Raw genomic sequence first — 18688 nt, forward strand, 5'->3', positions numbered from 1 at the left:
CCAATAAGTCAGGTTGTTTAAGATATCTCAGGCAAAGCAAGTAGTGTCAAATTCCATCAAATTCAGCATATTTTATTATATGTTGGCCAATTAAGAAAGAAACACTAATTCATTTTATATGGAAATCATGGCCATGAAGTTGGGTAATAATCTTGCAGAGGTTGGGGAAGGTGTTGTGAAGCTGTTGTGAATCCATGGCTGGTTTGAATAAGTCTCTCAAGAAGTTAAAAGAAGGATGTCTGTTGTCAGAGTTAGCTGTCTTCCTGACAGAGTTCTATGAATACTGTTGTGTGTTATGAAAGCTAATCCCGAAGTCAAGTCTATAGCAGATGATAATATTATATTTGTGGAACAGCTTAAAGTTGTAAGACCTCTATATGTATTCATATCCAAGCTCCTAGGGGAACTATTGAGAAGGTGCAAGATACCACCAGTGTTGGACTTTACATATGGGATAAAGGGATATTGAACATGTACAAACATCAAAATAGCTAAACAAACAATTATTAGTGTGATGACTGTCAAGGCTTCAGAGTGCCAGATTGTTTTTAAATTCAACTGTGAAGTTTGAGAAATTGGCTCTTGAACTGCATTTGAGATTAAAGGATATAAACAACTAAAAAGTATTATGGGGTTGTTTTTCATCGATTTCTTCCTACTTTTATAAATAAATATGTATTGTAGCATGTAAGAACATACTCGCAAACTGTCCCACATGCCGCACAGAGTTGCATGGATATTTTTAATCAGAATGCACTGTTGTGGGCATCTAAGAAGGATCAGTGGTCTAGAACAAGAGTGCAAATACTTAAAGTTGTGCACCAAAACTTCAGGACCGCAACTTGCTTTGTTCCGAATGTAACAATGGGACTAGCTCGTGCCACATCCTAGTAACATGTTTGCATAAGAATAATATTAGTCTGGACATGAGCCATTCATCTTTAACGTAAGTTTATTCTGTCCTCAGTTTCAGACCACAAAGAATTAAGTTCCCTGAAACTTACTGATATCTAGAGATGTGCAAACTCCCACTTACTCACCTCAGATTAGTTTACAAAGCATCCAATCTCTTCCACAAATTCAGGAAAAAAATTGGGCCCTTTTACAAACCTATTCAAGGTTTAGAATACTGCTTGCTTTCTTGCTTGTTTGACTGATTTATATCTTGCCTGCTAAAGCAGTTTATAGTATATTTTTAAATAGTTCTGTCCCCAAGGGGCTCACAATATTTTAAAAAGCTAAACTACTAAGAGGGGATGGACCAAGTGGCAGGAGATCCTTCTCAGGCCAACAGAGGGGCCTCATTGCTTTCCCCCCATCCCCTGTTGCAGTCTGCAACCACTCACAAAACCACCCTGCACAACTATATACAATCCATTCAGTTTCTAGAACAGAAAAGTAACACATTTGAAATTCTTAATCATTGTCAGTACAAATTATTTTAGCAGAAACCTTAGGCAATACTGTCGTTCAAACAAAGGAAAACATTTTTTAAAAATTAAAGGCTTGAATGTTCCCTGGACAACTCAAGAGACTGGTTTGTCCAGGGCTCCGGAAACCTTAGTGATGCTTTTGTTTGTTGTTTTTTCTGACCTGGGGTGCTACCTAAGACTTATAAGCTTAAATGTAACTTATTTCACAGTCAAATAACTGTTTTAGGAGCCAAATTAATTTCTCCCCCTTTATTCTCAAAGGGTCAGTTTACTGACATGTGGTTTTGAGGATTAGAAAGAAGAGTGAAGGTGAACTTCTCCAAGCACAAAAGATTGTAGGGATTTAAATAGCTTGGCTCTCCATCAAGCAATGCTTTGTCAGACCCAACTCCCCCCCCCCCCAAGCCTGAGCTTGAAGGTACCCATCAGCATCCCTACTGATGTGGAATCTGTATTGGCTTAAGGCTAAACATTACTATATTTAGTGAAAACAATTTTATTTCTACACATGTTCAATATAGTCTACATTTCAAAATGACAAAAAGTGTTTCATACCCATTCACAGGATCCACAACAATTCCTCGAGGGTGAGACATATCTCCTTCTAACAGAGTTTTCCGACTCTGAGAGGCTTTCTCTAATCTGGCAACGTTAATTGTTTTCCTGTAGCCATCATTTGTCCAAAACAGATTATTTCCAATCCAGTCTACTGCTATGCCTTCCACATTATCAAGATCTGTTTAAACAAGAATCATATCAATTACATATACATTATTAATTGTTTTACTAATGATCACATCTCAAGTGGTCCATATGTTATTAAAGTATATATTTGTTTATTCTTTGATGTGTTTGCACCAGCACACTCCTCTCCAGTGAGAACATAATTATGCTTGCACCATCAGCATGATAGTATGGTCTGATATATTACAAACAAAAAAACAACCCATCAAATTCAGCAATTCTAGAGCATGCCTTAAAATTAACACATCAAAACTAACCAGAGAACTAATTTCATGCAATGGCCAGAGTGCTGGGCTTGGATCTGTGTTCAGTCTTAAAGGTTAAAGGTGGCCTTGGACTAGTTTCCATCTCATGGCTGTTGTTAAGCTAAAATGCTACTGTGAGTTCTTTGGAAAGCAATGGAATATATATGTACGTAATAACACAAATGAATATTTGGTCAGACACTCGCACAATGATTCCTATATAAAATGTGTAGGAAAGCAGTGAGTGAGGTTGTAATTAATATTAATCATTTCTTTAAAAAAAAAGATATATGCATTATTAATACATAGTGAAGATTACATATCCTGTTGATCTAATACAAAGTTAAAATGCAAAGCCAGAAGATATGAACATGTTACCACAAATATAGCCTCACGCATGTAAGAATGCACATCAACATACTGGAGATAGAATGGATAAAGTGAAAAGGAGAAAAAATAAGTGACAAATACATTTTTTAGCATATTCCTAGCGTAATTAACAATGGTTCACCTTAAGGAAAAGGAAAAGGTCCACCTAAAAGCAATTGAGGATTAGTAATTAGCTCATATTAATAACTGCTGTCAAGGGAACAGGTTTTTGCAGGTACAATAAAAGGATTTTAATGAGCCACTCTATGTGTGTGTGTGTGTGTGTGTGTGTGTGTGTGTGTGTGTGTGTGTGTGAAAGCTGAAAGATAAACATCTGAATTAAGAGGAAAAAACTGTGGTAGCACAGGGAGCTACATGGGGGGCATCTATTGCAAAAGATTCACACAATAGAAGCATATCTAAAAATAGCTATTCAAAGAAATAAAATACACAAGACTAGAAGCGGATTAGGTCTTTCAGATCATTAGAACAAAAGCTTTTTAGAACTTGTAACAATATATCAAGTCTTTTCAATGGAAATACTGTTTATACTTTCCATTTTCCAACTTTCCATCCTTCTTGAGAGGAATCAGTCTTGACATTTTCCAAAGTAATTAAACCTAGCAGGTACAGCAGCAGGTTTATTAGAAAACCAAACAAAACTTCTGACATAGTTTATTAATTTGATATACTGTGTTATAGCACTGTTGTTCAGTTTAGAAAAAGTAGCTAAGATGTAGTAATAGACGTTAAAAAAAACCACCCTGGTTTTTTGTAATAAATAGGTTATATTTCTTTTGCACAGCAGCACAATACTAAAACCAAAGGACATGCTATGATATTTTAAAATACTGTTTTAGAATTTTATCTGAATAAAATACTGTTTAAGTATTTTATCTAAATAAAATATTGTGGTCATTCACACAACTGAAAACTGTGTCCTACCCAGGTTTGGGAGCTGTGTGTGCTCCCAATTTTCAGTTGTGTGGAAGCAAGCTGAGAGGAAAATCTGGGTAGGTTTTCCCAGGTTTGGAAAATCACTGAGAAGTGAGTGTGGAATCAAGGTAGGAGGCTTGCTTCCACACAATCACTTCATCCTCCCGAGGGACACCACATAAGAGGAGCTGCTGGACACCTCGGCATCAGACACTGTAACAAGTGTGCAGTTTTAATCTAAGTCGGCCCGAATATGAGAGATTTTTGTCCACAAAGAACTCATTAAAAACATCATAGCGGGTAATTCATGGTTCCAAATTCTGATTCAAGGCAGTTGGGTCATGTACTAGCCCGCTCACAACCCGAACAACTCCAATGGACATAAGCTTGCAGACACAATATGGGCAGAAAAGAATCGCTTCTTTGATGCATGTATTGCCAGAACATAGGTCTTTACATGCGCTCTATGTCATAATTTGTCAGATTTGAGTAGAGTCTTTTTCGAATTGCACTCTAGTCATCCACCTTGCCGTTTCAGCTCCCATAGACCTTCCATATACCAAGAGGCCAGTTTCAAAGTGGGTTGGAGAGACAGACTAAGGAGGTCTACTGCCCTGGTGAGGTGGCTATTCCAATTGTCCTCCAGGGCATCAAGAGGATCACCGGCAAAGCCAACACTAAATCCTTCCAAGCCTTCTTGGAATCTTTTTGGACCCTATAACCTTTTCAGGAGGACCATTCTAATAGGCCCCTCACCCCTGCAGAAGTGGGTTGTGGCTACAAATACTACCTTAACCAGATGGTAGTGTGTCCATAATGGGGAAATCATAGGATCCATGACCCACAGAACATCACCCTGATCAGAGTAAAAGACCAGATCAAACATGTGAACTGCAATGTGTGTCAGTCCCAAGACCACTTGGGATAGGCCCATACAGTAGTTGTCATGTTCGCTAAGAAGGAGCATAGCGAACAGAGCATAGCGAACAGGATGTAGGAGTTTTGCAGGAGTTTAGCGGGAAGTGTGCGGGGGAGCCTGGAACAAACCCCTGCGATCACAAGGATCACAAGGAGCCTGGTGGAGAAGAAAACATAAGTACCTATCCCTCCCTCGTTTCGCACATATTCTTGGGAAAGGCTGTTTGGACAGTTAAATAGTTGACCATTACAGCTGAGACCTATCCTAATAAACTATCTAATAAACGGATAATAAGCTCCCTAAATACTGTAAACAGCCAACAAAAACAGTATGAATATAGAAGGTCAGCAGGGGAAGGAGCACTTCCCAGTGAGCCACATGTATGACTATTTGCCCCATGGGCAGAAGTCATGGGTGTGTGCTCAGTGCAAGGAGCTCCTGGCTCTCAGGGAACAAATCCGTTCCCTTGAGAACAAGGTGGCGGATCTGGAGAAGCTCAGAGAGACAGAGAGGCATGTGGACGAGACCTTTAGGGATGTGATAGAGGCATCCCACTCCAGGGCTGGTAGCTCCTCTGCTGTCAGGGAGAATGAAGGACTTGGGCAAGGAGGACATCGTTCTGAGGAAGAGGGAAATGCTCCTTTAGAAGGGACCCCTTTCGTGGATGATGAGCCCATATCCTCTCGCACAGGGGATACTCCTCTGGGGGGTTGGGGCCTCCTTGTAGTTGGTGATTCGATCATTAGAGGGATAGAGAGATGGGTTTGTGACCCACGTGTTGACCGCATGGTGACTTGCCTGCCTGGTGCGAAGGTTGCCGACATTACACAGCGTCTAGACAGGCTCCTAGGCAGTGCTGGGGAGGAGACAGCTGTCGTGGTGCACGTCGGCACCAACGATGTGGGGAAATGCAGTCGGGAGGTCCTGGAAGCCAAATTTAGGCTGATAGGTAGCATTTTGAAGTCCAGGACCCCCAAGGTAGCATTCTCAGAAATGCTACCTGTTCCACACACAAGTACAGTGAGACAGGCAGAGCTGATGGGTTTCAATGCATGAATGAAACGTTGGTGCCGGGAGGAAGGGTTTAGATTTGTTAGGCACTGGGACACATTTTGGGGCAAGCAAGGCCTGTACAAAAGGGACGGGCTGCACTTGAACCAAGATGGAACCAGACTGCTGGTGCTTAAAATCAAAAACGTTGCAGAGCAGCTTTTAAAAATGACACCTGGGGAACAGCCGATGGGAGCTGGGCAGTATCCCGTTTGGCAAAGCCATCCTTTAAAGTGTGAGGCTGCAAAGAATTCAGATAAAACAGAAGGGGACAGAGCAGAACCGCACAAAGAGCAGACGGGAGCCTGTGCCAGCAGGTCAAAGAGTCAAAAGAATAGCATACATCAGGGGAGAGATTAAGCATATAGGTGTTTATATGCCAATGCCAGAAGCCTCCGAACCAAGATGGGTGAACTGGAGTGCTTGGTTGCTATTGCAGAAATAGATATAGTAGGCAAAACAGAAACATGGTGGATCAGTGAAAACCAGTCGGACACTGTTATCCCTGGGTATAAACTCTATAGAAAGGACAGTGAGGGGCGCCTTGGAGGAAGGGTAGCACTGTATGTTAAAGAAGGGATAGAATCTAACAAGCTAGAAAACCTAGGTGGAATGGAGTCCTCCACAGAAACCCTGTGGGTGACTGTACAAGGCCGGAAAAGGAACGTGCTACTGGGGACGTGCTATCGCCCTCCGGATCAAAATGCTGACAGTGACTGGGAGTTGCAGGAGGAAATCAGGGAGGCGTCAAGGAGAGGCAGGGCTGTAATTACGGGTGATTTCAATTACCCACACATAGACTGGGTAAATTCACATTCAAGTCAGGACAAAGAGGTCAAATTTCTAGATATGCTAAATGACTGTGCCCTAGAACAGTTGGTCATGGAACCAAGCAGAGAGAAGTCGACCTTGGATCTAATTCTGAGTGACACCCAGGACCTGGTGCGTGACTTCAGTGTCATTGACCCTTTAGGGAACAGTGACCACAGTGCCATCAAATACAGCATACATGCGGGGAGAGAATCACCAAGGATGTCTAACACATACATTTTGAATTTCAGAAGAGGAAACCTCTCCAAAATGAGGAGTATGGTGAAAAGAAAGCTGAGGGGGCAAATCAGGAGAGTCACCTCGCTCCAGAGTGCATGGCGTTTACTCAAAACAACAATACTAGAAGCCCAGTTAGATTGTATACCCAAAAGGAGGAAAGGTACCACTAAGCCCAGGAGGATGCCAGCATGGCTAACGGGTACCGTCAAGGAAGCCATAAAAGGGAAGAAGACTTCCTTCCGAAATTGGAAGGCCTGTCCAAAAGAAGAGAACAGAAAGGAACATAAAATCTGGCAAAAGAAATGCAAGGTGATAATAAGGGAGGCAAAAAGAGAGTTTGAGGAACATTTAGCCAAAAGTATCAAGGGGAATAACAAAAACTTCTTTAAGTACATCAGAAGCAGGAAACCTGCCAGGGAGGCACTTGGACCATTAGACAATGAGGGAGTGAAAGGGATTATTAAGGAGGATATGGAGGTTGCAGAGAAGCTGAATGAGTTCTTTGCATCTGTCTTCACGGCAGAGGATACTGAGCATATACCTGTTCCTGAACCAGGCTTTTTAGGGATGGAGGCTAGAGAGCTGAGTCGGATAGAAGTGTCAAGGGATGATGTTCTAAACTGTCTGGAAAAACTGAAAGCTAACAAATCACCAGGGCCGGAGGGCATCCATCCAAGAGTCCTCAAAGAACTCAAATGTGAAATTGCCGACCTCCTTGCTAAAATATTTAACTTATCCCTGAAATCGGGCTCTGTACCAGAGGACTGGAGAGTAGCAAATGTAACACCGATTTTCAAGAAGGAATCCAGGGGCGATCCGGGAAATTACAGGCCGGTTAGCCTAACATCCGTTCCAGGCAAATTGATGGAAAGCATCCTCATGGATAAAATTGTAAAGCACCTAGAAGAACAGGCCCTGCTGGGAGTGAGCCAGCATGGCTTCTGCAAAGGTAAATCTTGCCTCACCAACCTTTTGGACTTCTTTGAGAGTGTCAACGAGTGTGTGGATCAAGGTGATCCAGTTGACATAGTCTACCTGGACTTCCAAAAAGCTTTTGACAAAGTTCCTCATCAAAGACTCCTGAGGAAACTTAGCAGTCATGGGATAAGGAGACAAGTACATGTGTGGATTGCTAACTGGTTGAAAGACAGGAAACAGAGGGTAGATATAAATGGAGAGTTTTCACAATGGAGGGAAGTAAGAAGTGGGGTCCCCCAGGGATCTGTACTGGGACCTGTACTGGTGCTTTTTAATTTATTCATAAATGATCTAGAAGCAGGGGTAAGCAGCAATGTGGCCAAATTTGCAGATGATTAGTATCTTCCAGGTAGTGAAATCCAAAACGGATTGTGAGCAGCTCCAAAAGGATCTCTCCAAACTGGGGGAGTGGGCGACAAAATGGCAAATGCGGTTCAATGTTAGCAAGTGTAAAGTGATGCACATTGGGACGAAAAACCCCAACTTCAAGTATATGCTGATGGGATCCGAGCTGTCGGTGATGGACCAGGAGAGGGATCTTGGGGTTGTGGTGGACAGCTCATTGAAAGTGTCGACTCAATGTGAGGCAGCTGTGAAAAAGGCAAATTCCATGCTAGGGATCATTAGAAAGGGGATTGAAAATAAAACAGCTAACATTATAATGCCCTTATACAAAACTATGGTGCGACCACACTTGGAGTACTGTGTACAATTCTGCTCACCACATCTTAAAAAGTACATTGTTGAACTGGAGAAGGTACAGAAGAGGGCAACCAAGATGATCAGGGGCCTAGAGCACCTTTCTTATGAGGCAAGACTACAACACCTGGGGCTTTTTAGTTTAGAAAAAAGATGACTGCGGGGAGACATGATAGAGGTCTATAAAATCATGCATGGTGTGGAGAAAGTGGAAAGAGAGAGAAATTATTTCCCCTCTCACACAACACTAGAACCAGGGGTCACTCCACGAAATTGATTGCCAGGAGGTCTAGGACCAACAAACGGAAGTACTTTTTCACACAACGCGTGATCCACTTGTGGAATTCTCTGTCACAGGATGTGGTGACAGCCAACAACCTGGATGGCTTTAAGAGGGGGAGGAGAGGTCTATCAACGGCTACTAGTTGGAGGGCTGTGGGCCACTTCTAGCCTCAAAGGCAGGATACCTCTGAGTACCAGTTGCAGGGGAATAATAGCAGGTGAGAGGGCACGCCCTCCTGTCTGTGGCTTCCAGCGGCATCTGGTGGGCCACTGTGCGAAACAGGATGCTGGACTAGATGGGCCTTGGGCCTGATCCAGCAGGGCTGTTCTTATGTTCTTAAGAACTCCTGAGCCGCCCCAGAGAAACTGGTCCCAAAGTGAACATTGAAGTCCCCTAGAACCACAAGTCTGGGAGTCTCCAATGCCAAGCCCGTGACAAAGTCCATGAGCTCAGTTAAGGACTCTGTTGGGCAGTAGGACGATGGGTATACCAACAGAAGTCCCAATCTATTCCTGGTCCCCAAACTTAAATATACACATTCAGTATGGTCAGATACTTTGAAAGGAATCCTGGTATAGGAGATGTTATTCTTATTGACCACAGCCACTCCATCTCCCTGCCCATGTCCCCTCACCTGCTCCTCTACAGAGTATCCTGAAGGGACAAGCTGAGACCAGACTGGTCCACCAGCCTCCCCAGCCAAGTCTCTGTTATACACACCAGATCAGCCCCTTCATCCATAATCAAATTATGGGTGATTTTTGGTTTATTCTGGACTGACCTGGTGTTACAAAGGAGCAAGGTGAGGCTTTGAGCGTAGTTGGCATTGCTCCCCGAGGTCAAAGTGCTGGCAGGACAGCCAGAAGGGGAAACAGCTATGAAATTCCTGATTTTCCTTCCCTTGATATAGCCTGCTGACCCATCAATGTTACTTCTTCTATTCTCCACCACCACCAGAATTAGGGGTGTGCATTTTGTTTTGGATACAAAACGTTTTGTGCCCAAAGCTGGCCATTTTGGCTGTTTTGTAGATGAAACAAAACACCCAGTGCTCAAAACAGAAAATTTTGTAGCTGAAACAAAACATCCCTGTTTTGGATACAAACCGTTTTGTTGTTTGGGCTGTTTTGGAACTCCATTTTGCAATCGTGAAAAGTCTTTTTCCTTCAGTCTCCATTTTGAGTTTTGACACCTTTTTGAATTTCTTGCCCTTCCAGCCTGCAGATTGGCCAGCAAAAGCATGGGTTGATCTGCTGGCAATTGCCTCATTCCATTTAAGGAAATTTAAGGATAAAAGTTACCCTCATTGGCCAGTGGGGCAGTGTGCACACTGCATGAAGCAGTGTGCATTTCATTGCTGTTCTTTCACACTGTTGTGTGTAGACCAATTGCATTTCGGGGGTGGGGGTGGATGTGCATGACCTTTGGAAATCTGCTTGGTTCTTTGCAAAGCTCTGCTGTTGTTGATGATGTGTGATGTTAATGATATTTGGGGTAGATTTGGGGCATAAAGGGGGCTTTGGGGGCAGAAGAGTCGGTCAGGTGGTAGTGCCTCAATGGGTGCCTGCTGCCATCCAGATTCCAAAGGAATTGGAGAAAGGGCTGATTTTTAAAGAATTTCTGAAGTTTACATGTGTTTGGGGCAGATTTGGGGCAGAAAGGGGGCCTGAGGGGCAAAACAGTTGGTTGGGTGGCAATGCCCCAAGGGGTGCCTGCCACAACACAGATTCCAAAGGAATAGGGCAAAGGGCTGATTTCTTAGGAATTGTTGAAGTTTACACATCTTTAAGGTTCCCCCCCCCAGGGAATAATGGAGGTTTCAGAAGACCCATAACTCCATCGGGGGGGCACTGGGGTGGCCCAGTGCAAGTGGTGGTGCAGTGCCATAGGGTTCCAACCACCCCCATGAGTTCTAACCCATGAGGTGCTGGGTTCTGTTGTTTCTGAGTTGTTCTGAGTGTAGATTCTCTGGTAGCATATGAGATTTTCAATGACAAACCATGAATCCACTCTCATATGCTACCAGAGAATCTACACTCAAAACATCTCAGAAACAACAGAACCCAGTACCCCATGGGTTAGCAATCCATGGGGGTGGTTGGCACCCAGCTCTACACCACCACTCACACCACCACTCTACACCACCACTCACTCTGGGCCACCCCGGTGCCCCCCAATTGCCATTATGGAACTGATGAAACCTCCATCATTCCCTATGGGGAAGAACTTTAAAGATGCATAAACTACATTTAATCTTTAAAAAATCAGCCCTCTGCCCAATTCCTTTGAAATAATTCTGGCAGCTTCCTTGCCCCCACTGGGCACTACCACCCATCCTACTCTGCTGTGGGCCACCCCTTTCTCCCCAACATGAAGCATACTTTTGCTGAAACCTCCATTATTCACTATGGGGAAAATCTTAAACTTCAAAAATCCACCAAAAATCAGCCCTTTGCCCAATTCCTCTGAAATCTGGGTGGTAGCTTCCACCCATTGGGCACTACCACCCCCACCCACTAGTTTTGACCCAGGGCTGTTTTTTTAAAAAAATCCAAAACATTTCAGATTTGGATTTTGCAATTTTCAACCAAGAACAAAATTGGGGTGTTTCAGATTTGGGCCAAAAACAAAACAGGGGGGAAAACACACAACCCTAACCAGAATAGCTGCCCCACAGAAAATGAACATGCCACCTGTCTCCCCATCTCCAGATAAACCCAAACACATTATATTTATTTATTTAGTACATTTGTATACAGTCCTGGTTTTTTTTGTTTTTTTTTAAAGGTCCCTGGGAGGTTCACAATAGCCTAGTTATAGACTAACTTCACCCAAGACTTAGTGACTAAAGCTAGCTAGACAGCAGTTTCTGTTCCAAGAATAGCCATAAAGAAATATATTGTTCCCCAGACCTCAGTCCAACACAGAAGGCCCATCAACAAAGGCCTTCGGTGTCACGCACCTTCCTTATAAGCCCTCCTTATAACCCCTCCAAACACTGCAGTCCCCTTCCTTATAAGCCCTCCAAAAAATGCAGAATCTCTCCTCTAGAGAGGGACTCTGAGGCCGGGCTGGAGTAATTAGTGTCCACAGGTGGAGTGGTGTAATTAGCAATAGCAATAGCAATAGCACTTACATTTATATACCTCTCTATAGCTGGAAGCTCTCTAAGCGGTTTACAATGATTTAGCATATTGCCCCCAACATTCTGGGTACGACAGCCATTAGAGACGGCCATGTAATTAGAGACCCTCTCTACTGCGTCCAGCAACTAGGTTGCTTCTGAGCATGAATAACACACACTGCCCCCTCCATTGAGCCCAGTAGCCTTAGCACCCAGCAGCAACTCAGCTCCCAGGCTCCACAGAGGCGATGTCAAACAATCCTTGTGCCCAATGGCAATCTAGCTGCTGGGCTAATTAGAGGGAATGACATGCAGCCCTCACTTCCAACCGCAAACCAGCTTCTGGGCACCATTGAGGGGGAAGCTAATGGCCCTTGTGCCCAGCACCAACCCAGCTGCTGAGCTCTGTAGTGGGGCCTAGGCAGCCATTGTGCCAAGCAGCAACCCGATAAGAACTACTGGGCTGGGCTCAATGGAGGCTGCAGTAGCCTGAGTAAGATGGACCAATGGTTTGTCTAAGAAGGCACATTCACACATTATGTTCAACACTCATATGAGTGTACTGTGTACACAGGGACAGATCTTTACACAGGTAAGTCATTCACATGCTATACTGAACACACAGGTACAGAAGTACACTTCCTATCTGCACCATGCATTCGAAAGGTGTGTATCCAGGTTCACTTTTTAAGTGAACACAGGTACAGTCATTTACACAAACATCAGTACACTCATACAGCATAATGTCTGGATCAGGCTAGTACAAAGCAGCTTTCTATGTTCTATATTCAAGTTGCTCAGCAGACCCAGCAGGTCCCTAATGCTGATATAAGGCATTACCTGCTATATAAGCCACTGTTATCAAATTTTGTCATTATTCACATCTCTAAAAGACAAAATGGCATAGATATATCTTAAAATGAAATTTATATCCCTATAATTGGCAAGAGACACCTCTAAAAATTGTGTCTCTCTCATAGTTAGTGGGGAAAATAGCACAGTATCCCTCCCAGTGGCTGTTCCTGGTGTTTCTTCTCATATTTCTCCTTTACATTGTGAGTCCCTTTGGAGGCAGGGAACCATCTTCTACTTTCTTTTGTTGTGTTGACCATTTTGAAAACTTTTTGTTGGAAACCATTACATAAATATTAAAATATAATATAATATAATATAATCATCATAATCATCATCCCCCAGTGAGGCACTACCTTGGCGTGGCTGTGGGGCTTGCATGCTCTGAGGATGGTGAGAGCTATGCCAGAGGTCTAACCATACTGGACAGGTCTCACCAGAGGAGCCAGACAAAGACTGCCTCTCCCATCAACAATATGGTGAGACGTAACTTTAATAAATCTATGCTGGATCAGTCGTCGCCCTGGTCAACAAAGACTGCGTTAGGTGCTGGAGTCCCTGGAAATCTGGTGGCAAGTAGGCTACAGGACTCAGGATCTTCAGTTGAGCAACCAGAGCTGGAGACTGCAAGGTAACTGGAAGAAACGTTGCTTAACCGGAAAAAATATACGTAAAATGCCAATAAGGAAATAATGATCTGCTATTACAAGTCTAGTCCAACTAGAAGAGGTTATTTAAAAAGAATGTACCAAATTTGGAAATAGAAGCATGAAGATACAGAAATAACAGAACAAAGGCTAGGAGACCAGAGAAGATACATAATGAGAAATAAAGTATTCACAGGAGTTGAGCTGGAAGAACTGCAAAGAGCAACACAGGCTCAAGATATGGAAGAAGAATTACCAGCAACTGAAGAAGTTGCTCAGGCGCAGGTGGAGGAGGTGATGGAAATAGAGGATGCCACTGTTGCTGAACTGTTTCAAAATCAAAACCAGGCAACCTCCTCTTTGCCTTCACCTCAAAAACCCAAATGCCATTTAACAGAAAAGCAACAAGAACTAAAGCAAAAAATAACTGAGCACATGAAACAAACAACCACCAGGGTTCGACTTCCAGCTCTAAAAACAGTTGCCAAAAAACAACTAGCTCAGGCATTAAAAGATGTCAGTGCTGCACTTGCAGAAAGAACAAACAATAATTTGCAAGAAACAAACCAACTAATGTACAGTGCAGCAACAATAACAACACAAGAGCTCGGATATAAGATCAGTGGACCTGTAAAAAAAGAAAGCAGTACATCACCTAAATGGAAGATTATATTAGAAAATAAAATCTCCAGGCTTAGATCAGATGCTAGTAAATTGAAAGATATGAAAGAAAAGAAGCTGAAGAATGAAAACACCAAACAGTATATGATCCAAAAATACCGCCTAGATTTAAGGAAAATTAGAAAAGTCCTGGAAATAATAAAGGAGCAAATAACAGCAGTGTCAAAGAAGATTAGCAGATACGAAGCCAGAATTACACAACACAGGCAGAATCTCCAATTCCAATCGAATCAGAGACGTTTCTACCAAAGCATAGAAGGAGAAACCACAAGAAACATAGAAACACCAAATAAAGAAGAAACAGTGCACTTCTGGGGGGAAATTATGGGACAATCCAATAGACTATAATAAAAAAGCAGGCTGGGTGAAAGAGGTCGAAAAATATAACCAACAAATGCAAGATCTAATAATAACACCAGAATTAATAAGTGAAAGAGCAAAGAAAATTAAAAATTGGACTGCACCAAGCAACGATGAACTTCATGGCTTTTGGCTTAAACACCTAACAAGCCTTCATAAACAACTATCAAAACAGTTCAATCACATTTTGCAAGGAGGTGATATTGAACAATGACTAACAACTGGGAAAACTCATTTCATCATGAAAGACCCAGCAAAAGGTGCAGTTCCAAGTAACTATAGACCAATAACCTGCCTGCCAACCATGTTCAAATTATTAACTGGAATAATAGCAGATGAAGTGATGCAACACTTATTAGCGAACAAACAGCTCCCAGTTGAACAGAAAGGAAATTGCCCGAACCCCAGAGGCACAAAAGACCAGCTGCTGATTGACAAAATGATTTTAGAAATGGATTGCATGGATTGACTACATGAAAGCCTTTGACTCATTGCCTCACACATGGATACTAAAATGTTTCGAAACTACTGGTGTCAGCAAAAACATTCAGATATTTATTTAAAAAGCAATGAGCATGTGGAGTACACAGTTAACAATTAGTGGAGAGACACTTGGACAGGTTAGCATTAGAAGAGGCATTTTCCAAGGGGACTCACTATCCCCTCTGTTGTTTGTAATCGCCATGACTCCACTTTCACAAATACTAAACAAAACAGGCCTCGGATACCAAACATCTAAAACATCAAGTCAAATCAACCATCTGCCATACATGGACGATCTGAAGTTGTATGGAAAGTCCCAGCCAGAAATTGAATCACTGCTAAACACTGTCCGTATATTCAGTAACAATATACCAATGGAGTTTGGACTAGACAAGTGTGCTGCATTAATAACGAACAGAGGAAAAATAAGAAAAACAGAAGGAATAGAACTGCCCAATGGAAGCAAGATCAAGAACCTGGAAGAGAAAGAACATTACAAATACTTGGGCATTCTCCAGGCTCATAACATTGCACACACTGAAGTGAAAAGAAAAATAGGAAGTGAATACATCAGGAGAGTTAGAAAAATCCTCAAGTCCAAGCTCAATGGTGGGAACCCGATACAAGCCATAAACCCCTGGGTTATACCTGTTATCAGATACACTGCAGGAATAATAGACTGGACCCAGGCAGAGCAAGAGACGCTAGATCGTAAGACCAGGAAAATAATGACCATCAATCATGCTCTACACCCCTGCAGTGATGTAGATGGGCTATACCTCCCTTGCAGCTCAGATGGAAGAGGAATGCTGCAAGTCCATCAAACAGTAGAGGAGGAGAAAAGAAGCCTTGAAGAATGTATCAAGGACAGTGAAGAAGATGCACTTCAAACAGGGGCGTAACGATAGGGGGGGGCAGGCAGGGCACGTGCCCTGGGTGCCACCCCGGTGGGTCACATGTGTGGCGCCAAAAAGTGGCTTCCCCCCGTCCGCCCCTGGATCACCCGCTGAGTGTGGTGGCGAGCGTGCGGCGGCGATTTGGCGGTGGAGGGTGGTGGCGGCGTGTCGCCTGCGGCCCGCCGAGTGCTCCGGTGGCTGGTGGCTGGCGTGGCAGCGATAGGCTGTAGCGCGGCCCGAGCGGGGGCGGTGGATCACCCCCCGAGGACGGAGTGCAGGCAGAGCGATGCCGAGCCTCCCTCCTGGCCCGGCGTCGCTTCCCAACTGCGCAGGCACGCCCGAAGCCGGGCCAGGAGGCAGGCTCGGCATCGCTCTGCCTGCACTACGTCCTCGGCGGGCGATCCACCGCCGCCTCTCAGGCCACACTACAGCCCATCGCCGCCACGCCAGCCACCAGCCACCGCCGCACTCGGCGGGCTGCGGGCAACCCGCTGCCACCGCCAAATCACTGCCACATGCCTGCTGCCACACTCGGCGGCGGGCGACCCGCCGCCGCACGCCGCTGCCGAATCGCCGCCACCGCTGGCCATCTGCCGCCAGGGGGGCGCCGCCGTGCCCTCACAGGTATGTGGGGGCCGGGGGGTACTATTTCAGGGCCAGAGCTTGCCCTGGGCACCATTTCCCCCCGATACGCCACTGACTTCAAATGGTCAATAATGAGAAACTATTCAACACCAATGAAACAAAGCAGGCCTACAAGAAAGAACAAGTCAAGAACCAAGCAGAAAAATGGAAAAATAAGCCACTGCATGGTCAATATTTGCACAATATAAGTGGAAAAACAGACATCACCAAGACCATGCAATGGCTTAAGAATGGCAACTTGAAGAAGGAAACACAGGGTTTAATACTTGCTGCACAAGAACAGGCACTAAGAACAAATGCAATAAGAGCAAAAGTAGAAAAATCAACAACTAACAACAAGTGCCACCTTTGTAAAGAAGCAGATGAAACAGTGGACCAAAGTAGTAGAAAATGATGATGCAAAAATATTATGGGACTTCCGACTACAGACAAACATCTGCCACACAATACACCAGATATAACTGTAGTCGAGAAGAAAGAAAGAAAAGTCAAAATAATCGACATAGCAATACCAGGGTATAGCAGAATGGAAGAAAAAGGAATAGAAAAAATCACAAAATACAAAGATATACAAATTGAAATTGAAAGGCTGTGGCAGAAGAAGACCAAAATAATCCCAGTGGTATTTGGTGCCCTAGGTGCAATCCCAAAACAACTTGAAGAGCACCTCAAAACCATAGGGGCCACAGAAATCACCATCAGCCAATTAGAAAAAGTAACTTTACTGGGAACAGCCTATATTCTGCGATGATATCTATAACAACAGCAACAACATTGATAATAAAATTCAGCCATCCCAGGTCCTTGGGAAGGACTCGATGTCTGGATAAAACAAACCAGTCAATAACTCCTGTCTGACTGTGTAAATAAATAATAATATCTTTTTGCACCTTTTTGATGAATGCAGGAGAGTTGAAGTGGGTACAAGAGGTTTGAAATGCACCCCTTAGTTATACTAATACTAAGGCTATTCACAGGACTGCTGGGCGGGCAGGTTTTTTTTTTGGGCGGGGGTGAGAAGGCTGCGCAGAACTTACCTTACCCTGAAACAATCCTCCCTCGTTGGTGGGATGCAAAGATCGCACTCCCACATGATCTGTCCTGCTTGAATTTAGCCCAGGCTTTAACCTGGGTTCAAGGGCATGAGCATTCCCTTAACCCTAGGTTTGGGGTTGTGTGTGGGGGGGGGCTACAAGCTGCTTGCACACAGACAGAGCCAAGTGCCAAGAGTATCCGGCTGAGAGAGGATCCTGGTGCAGTGCACTGAGGGATGCTGGAGGACTTCCTCCTCCAGCTCCCTAACCAAGCGCTCTGGTGCAACTGGTAACAGACCTCCCAAAATGATCTTAATAGGTGGCCGGGTTCAAGAAGAACACATCACTCTCTTAAATAACCTGGGCCCAAGCCATTCAGGGCACTATAGGTAATAACCAGCACTTTATATTTTGTCCAGAAACTAATTGGCAGTCAGTGTCATGTGTCAGTGTTTAAAAGTTTGACCTTTTAAAATAAAGAGTAATATGGTCTCTACAGGTGGCCCTGGAGACCAAGCTGGCTGCAACATTCTGCAGCAGTTGCAGTTTCCGAACTATGTACAAAGGCAGACCAACGTGGAGTGCATTGCAGTAATCAAGCCTGGATGTTGCCAGCATATGAACCACTGTTTTAAGGTCGTTTATCTCAAGAAATGGATGTAGATGGCATGTCAACCAAAGCTGATATAAAGCACTCCTGGCCACTGCCTCAGCCTGATTTATCAAAGAGAGGTTAGGGTCCAGAAGTACTCCCAAGCTGCATCCCGGGAGTGTAACCCCATCCAGAACAGGCAGATCTAAACCACTTCCTAAGTTCTGGCCTCCCACAAGTACCTCCAGAGAACAAACTTCAGTTTGTTCTCCATCATCCAGCTCATTATCGATCTGCCTTATCCAGCCCATTACTATTTTTTTTTCTTTGTGGCAGAACTCCATCTCTTTTCATTCTCCAATACAAACAGTCTTCTTCAGAGGCAGCTGTTATATACATCACTATTTTGTCATTTCAATTTTAAGAATCATCCCAATGATTCAGGAAGATGTCAGAGAATTCAGTCAATCAGGCAAGAAAGTATGGTATTACTCTTGTTTTATAAAATATCTAATGGATTTTTATTTGACCTTAAAAGACATATGCCAGAAATTATCCTGTTTTATATACCAAGATGTATAATGTTAGCTCTGCTTTTAATGGCACTTGATACTAAATTACAGGTCTTAAAATATTGTTTTCCAAGGCTGACCACTGAAGAGAGCCAA

At 43.7% G+C, this 18688-nt stretch overlaps 1 protein-coding gene across 9 annotated transcripts in view; it reads right to left on the minus strand.

The window, feature by feature from the left end:
• Positions 1-18688, minus strand: part of LRP1B (LDL receptor related protein 1B) — a 1420219-nt gene that overhangs the window by 493984 nt on the left and 907547 nt on the right. For all 9 annotated transcript variants that reach the window (XR_008308477.1, XM_053255348.1, XM_053255339.1 and 6 more), the window contains one exon: positions 1989-2169. Coding sequence is in view for 8 of the 9 variants with exons in the window: in XM_053255348.1 (XP_053111323.1) it covers positions 1989-2169 (181 nt within the window). In the remaining variant the exon portion in view is untranslated. The remainder of the gene's footprint in view (positions 1-1988; positions 2170-18688) is intronic.

The sequence above is a fragment of the Hemicordylus capensis genome, chromosome 1, assembly GCF_027244095.1.
Source record: "Hemicordylus capensis ecotype Gifberg chromosome 1, rHemCap1.1.pri, whole genome shotgun sequence".
Classification (NCBI taxonomy): Eukaryota; Metazoa; Chordata; class Lepidosauria; order Squamata; family Cordylidae; genus Hemicordylus; species Hemicordylus capensis.